A 6,394-nucleotide genomic window follows, 5' to 3' on the forward strand; every position below is an offset into this window, starting at 1 on the left:
GTGATATGATTTGAAAATTGTATATTGTGTTCAGTTGGTTGTATACAAAATATAACAATCTGATATTATGATCTCATAAACATTGTACATCATCGTAATAATATGTAGCAAGATTTATTTGAATAGAGATATGTTTATTATTTTATATGACTATAATAATAAAGTTATAAATATAACCAAAGTTATGGTTCTTCAAAATAAATCACACATTATAATAGAACTTAATCGAACATTAAGTTTAATATCTGGTAAACTCATTACATACTCGTATAAGACGCTAAACGAGTAGAATTAAAAAATCATGAATTAAGTACAACAATAAGTAGCAATCCAATAAAATTATTCATTGACTATAGTCTATAGACTAGTTGTAAAATCGCATAAATCCAAATTTAGTTTACTTAACCGGAAAGAAATGCATATTATATAATTTAACATTAAATAAAGATTTATCGAAAACTAGACAAATGAATGTGTTTGAAGTTCCAGTCAACTGTCAAGTGAAATAAATGCTGATCAATATAACGTTCAAACATTTTTTTGTACATATTTTATGAATACTGGTCAAATATTTTACAACAATTTTATTTAAATTGACTTCTATAGTTAAATGGTACACACAAACAATATGTTCATATATATATTACTAAATACTGGTAATAACTGCATATTGAATACATTATTACACTACAAAGTACATTATACCTGATATTGTTACTTGTGTCGGAATGTGCATTGTCAATATTAAATTTAAAAACGGTTTCAATCATTATTTATATCGGTAGTTACTGGTATAGAAAATTGGATTTAGTTAGTACTTTGGTAAAAACTCTTTCTTGTAATTTTTAAAAATCAAACAGCGGAAAAAATGTTAATATCTTAGCAACACAACATTTTTGATTGTAATTCAAAAATGAATAATGTAAGGTGCAGTAATGAGAGCAAATGATCATAATATATTGGTGCATTAGTTGACGCTAAACATGGCAAAGAATCCGTACCTTTTTTTAGATGTTTTAAATGTTCTCGAAAAATTATATTACATTATATTATTTTCCAGACATTGTATAATTTTCAATAGATTTTGGTTCTTTTTAAAATTTTTATTAGCGATTGACATTTTTAAATATTTCTTTATTTTATTATTTTATTTCCAACCTAATAAACTTGAAAATATATAATATAAAGTATCCCATACATTATTTGTACGACAATTGAAAAATATCAAAAATATATCGTAGGAAATGTTTCATACGTAGTTAAATTTAACATTTTAATGAAATATGGAAATTATTTCATAGTAAAAAATAAATTCAATTAAAAATGTTTAAATTTTAATATTATTATAACTCAAAAATGTATTTGTATTATAAGATTCTATTTAAATTGTTGTTACTTAAATTAAAATAAAATGATATCATAAATCAAATTTATGTTTATGAGTGTATAAAGTTCATTTTTTGATAGTATTAAATATTTAAATGTGTCATTAATATTTTTATTATAATATGAAACATTTTAACGATAAAAACTCAAACCATTTTTAGTTAATATTGAAATTATTAAGTTTTATGCTAGCATATTTTCAAAAATATTCAGATTAATAATTATGAATAATTAATAGGAATTTGAATTAGTTGAATTTTCTATAAATGTATTACAACATTTTTTTCTTGGTCAAAAGCTTGAAAATATATAAAGCTTTACACAAGTTTCGACATAAAATCTATTTTTAACAACTATGATTATTTAAATGAAAAGTATTATAGTACCTAAAATATTTTTATCTTAAACATTTATGACAGGTAATCGCATTTCCTACGATACAAAAATAGTTGTTTAATTAATGTTTTTGTTTTTTTGTTTATTGTAATGTTGTATAATATTTGGTATCATAAGAGCTTATTGATTAATTTATTTTCTTATTAAATGTCATATTAAATCTCAATTTCTAAGAATCTTCCACTGTTGTCAATTTCAAGTTAAAAGTATTTAATAAAATCATCGTTTAGTTGGATAAGTAATATGGCGTTAAATTCATCGAACACCGTGGTAAAAATAGCCAAAAAGACCGAACTTCAGTCGAAAAATCATGTTTGGTAATTTATAGTATAATGTGTGACTTTAATATTTTATTATTATTCTATTAACTTAAATTTTGAAATCGTTACTGAATGAAAACGATTCGTGTTACCGAGAGATTTGATTTGTATAAAGCGCTAATACCTAATAAAACGGTGCTAGTTTGCGCACATTTATTAATACTTAGACTTTTTTGCGCAAAGATTATTTTTTATACGTCTCATCAGGGCACAGATTATACATAATGTACATTTTTAATATTACAATGCCTATCGAAAGCTTTGGATCCGTTCGTTGTACTTGGTTGTTTATCAAACGATTTTCCAGTCCATTGGGATGGGTTAAAGTTTTAATTAAGAAAAGTATATTAGAACATAAACATAACAAGAGAAACCGTAAACTACATCGGGGTGGAGTAGTTATTACTATTAAATTTTGAAAATATACTATCTTTTTTTTTCTGGTGACAAGTATACAGCAAACCAAAACAGTATTTAAGCCATTTACTTACATCGGAATTATTACGTTTACACTTCCGTAAAATGAATTACTTATCAGAACACGACAAAAATGAGGTTTGCTAAAATGCAATTTTAAAAAAATGTATAACACACAGAAAGGGTGAATCATGAGTATGTTTTTTAGAACCGACATAGATTTATTTTACAATGATAAGAAGTTGACGATTGAGAATGTGAGTACACATACACATTTTGGATTATGTTTTCTACAAAACATTCCAACACACAACATTTTTCAACATTTTGGAATATGTTGTGTTATGTAATAGTATATTTATTTTTTTTTTTTTAAATACAATTTTTCTAGTGGGTAAAAGGCTTTTACGCATTTAAATACATCCAAATAACTTCTGGTTATTGGAAAGTAATATTTTGCATACCAAATATTTGTACGAACGAAACGTAGGTATTTTATCTCGTACGAACGACGAGTTGTTAATTCTATAGTATTTTGTGCGCAAACGAGTTCCTGGTTTTAAATGGAGAATTTTAAAAATGTCCACAAATTTAGTTGTAGCGTTGCGCTTATCGTACCTATATCATCTATTTGAAGTACATTCCAACGAAAAACGTCGATTTGAAACTTCGCGAGTGACCACAGAATACGCGCGAAATTCGATTCACCAGTTCAACTGGGATATAATCTCTCTCCTCCCCATCCCCCCCACCAATACTGGTTTAAACGACGAAAACGTACAGGTATCGCCCGAAATGTTTTTCAAAATTCTCGCGTTTCAACCATAATAACACATTACACAGACGAGCGGCATCAATAATAATATAATAGGCGCGTTACTTTGGCGATGATTTAACAGCAGTTTGACGGGCGCCTGTAAGTCGTGGTCGCTGGACCGTGTGGCCTTGGTGTGCGCCATGCGATTACCGGCCGTGGTCGGCGTGGCCGCGGGCCTGGCCACGCGGCACTGGTGGTACGGGCTAACGGCCGAGGCAAAGGGTCGGTACGCGGACGCGGTCTGGTCGAACCGGCTGTTCATCGCGCTGGCCGTGGCCGCCGGGTTGGGACTGTTCGCGGCGTTCCTGTGGAAGCACACGGAACTGGACCCGCGGACGGGCGGCCGCCGGCTGTTCCTGTTCAGCGACCGGGCGCTGGAGAGACAGGCCGATCGCCGGATGCAGGAGACGCTGGACTCGACGCGCCCCGTCCGGCTGGACGCCGCGCACCCCGTCCACGGGCGCGTGGCCGGCGCGACGTCCCGGATGTTGGCCGCCAACGCCGGGGTGGACGCGATCCGGCGGCGCCGGTGGACCGTGGCGGTGGTGGACAGCCCGGCCGTGAACGCCGCGGTCGCGCCCGGCGGGCTGGTGCTGGTCAACACCGGTCTGACGTCCGCGGCCAACGACGACCAGCTGTCGATAGTCGTCGGCCACGAGATGGCGCACTGCCTGCTCCGGCACGTCAACCAGATCAGCAGCATAGCGTTCGTGCTGGACACGCTGTGCCTGGTTCCGGTGTCCGCGGTCATCTGGGCCGCGCTGCCGTTCTGCTGGAACCTGTTGGCCCACCTGTGGTCGGTCGCCGTGTTGAACGTGTGCGTAGTGCTGCCGTGCGCCCGGTGGTACGAGGCCGAGGCCGACCGCGCCGGGCTGGAGCTGGCCGCCAGAGCGTGCGTGGACGTCACCCAGGGATACCGGTTCTGGGACGCCATGTCCGAGACGGAGGGTCCCGGTTACAAGCTGTTCTGGTGGCTGTCCGTGCACCCGACCAACGAGAGTCGGTCCAGGCACCTGTACGGCTTGATACCCGCGGCCACGGAGCTCCGGAGACTGGCCAGCTGCTAGTCGGGCCGCTCGGGTCCCCTGCGCGCACCCTCTCCTTCGAAATAGTGAGTTCGCTGGTGTGTTCGATTCGAATGATTTGATAGTCTTAAAAAAAAAAAACCACACGTTATGTTCGCACACGATATTCATCGGGTTCGGTAATAATCGTAGATATTGGTAAGTGAATGTTGAATGTTTCGTTTTTGTTCAAAACGATATAAAAAAAGAAGACGTCCCGATCGACCGATCGACGTACGGCCAGCAAGGCTGTGATAGGTAAAGACTTGAAAAAGTGTTGTACCTTCGTACCGCGACGTGAGGGGGTACACCGAGGATTTTTAAGAATTTTGAAGAGGGGCTGACCGCACGGAGTTGTTGACTACCTATCGAAAACGAACGAATATTTGTTTGTTTGAAGGTGTCCGTTGTTGTAGCTGGTTACAAAAAATAAAAATAGTTATTGGACTTAACATTTTATTTTAGATTCATCCCTCGTGTTTCGTAAGTCAAAACCGCCGAAGTTAATGTGTTTAAACTATGGCGTGTAACTTACGTTTAACGGGGTTAAACACAATATTTTATCCTGTGTAAATCAACTGGCATTATTTAGTTTGTCTCAGGCAACGGCATGCAGGATCACCTAGTTAATAATACGATACATTTAAACGAGATATACCTATAGAGTAGTAAATAATAATTAGCAAATCATATTATTCAAACCACAACAAAAGACCTTCGGGCTAATATATCTCAAACGATAGTTTTTAATTATAAAACTACCAAAACTAACATACAAAATGCTTACACGTGGCATCACTTTATATTATTTTATACATCGTAATTAAATCAAAGGCGTGTTTAAATAAAGAAAACATATAAGCTGTGATGTTTTCAAAACGGGAAAACAATGACTTATAATTAGTATAGATACCTAATATAATATGTATTATGTATTACATTAATTTACTTACTTTGAAGTAATAATATTATATAATTAAATTAGCATCGTATTTTATAAGCTGAAAAAATGGGACATGAGATAGTAACAAAATTTAAATTAAATTTATCAAACCAAAACAACTACATAATTTACTATTACTTTATGAAAGTAAAACAATATAATTGTCTTAAAATACATTATTTTAATAATATTAACGAGAATAATTATGATAAATACAGTATTTATAGAATATTTATATAAAAAGTAAATTATAAAAGAAAATATTGTACTTGACGAAGAATTCTGTTTTATACCAATTGTCGATGCATTATTGTCGTATATTTATTGTCACGTATTTATATCGTTAAGAATGAAGAAAAAATCGACAACTACAATAGCGTGGAATACTATATTTTTATTATTGTGTAGTAGGGGTTGGGTTGCATACAATAGAATAGAACAAAACTATAAACGCAAAGATTTTGATGATACAGGGGTATCCGATTTACGTATAATATATTGTATAAACGTTATTACTGCATGCTATTAAAACAACGTCCCCGCACTTTCATAATAATAATAATAAAAATAAAAGATTATACATATTATACAAACATACAAATATCTATATGTATAGTAATTGCGTACTATACTCGTATGTCTATATGTATCATATAGGATTACTCTGATCACGTGATTTATTTTCAATTTTTTTTTTTTTTGTCACCTGTTCGTTCAAACTACGATTGGGCGTTGTTTGTGGGGGTGGTTGAAAATCAAATTTATTTTGATAATATATACTTATATAGTAATGTTAGTCGACTGATAATTTTATCAAACATTAGAATATTCAGATTTGTAATGAAAATTGCAATGAGTCGTGTACTGTAATAGTTAATAAAAAATGTTAATAAAATTTATATTTCTAAGATTAGAGAATATTAATTACTGTATGGGCCGGTAAGTAGATGTGAATTCTTATTAACGTGTTTATTTGAACGAATTATTTTAAGGTAGGCGTAGTGAATTATGAATAGATAATTAGCTAGTAATTTTGCTATGACTTGTTCCA

The 6,394-nt window shown here is 34.0% G+C and overlaps 1 protein-coding gene across 1 annotated transcript; it reads left to right on the forward strand.

The window, feature by feature from the left end:
* Nucleotides 1–3,118: 3,118 nt before the first annotated feature.
* LOC112596587 (metalloendopeptidase OMA1, mitochondrial-like) lies at nucleotides 3,119–5,341 on the forward strand. The gene has a single exon (XM_025342346.1). It carries the CDS (start codon nucleotides 3,477–3,479, stop codon nucleotides 4,401–4,403), a length of 927 nt encoding a protein of 308 aa, XP_025198131.1. The 5' UTR covers nucleotides 3,119–3,476; the 3' UTR covers nucleotides 4,404–5,341.
* Nucleotides 5,342–6,394: the final 1,053 nt, after the last annotated feature.

Source organism: Melanaphis sacchari, unplaced genomic scaffold (genome assembly GCF_002803265.2).
Source record: "Melanaphis sacchari strain LSU unplaced genomic scaffold, SCAv2.0 Contig32_pilon_pilon, whole genome shotgun sequence".
Classification (NCBI taxonomy): Eukaryota; Metazoa; Arthropoda; class Insecta; order Hemiptera; family Aphididae; genus Melanaphis; species Melanaphis sacchari.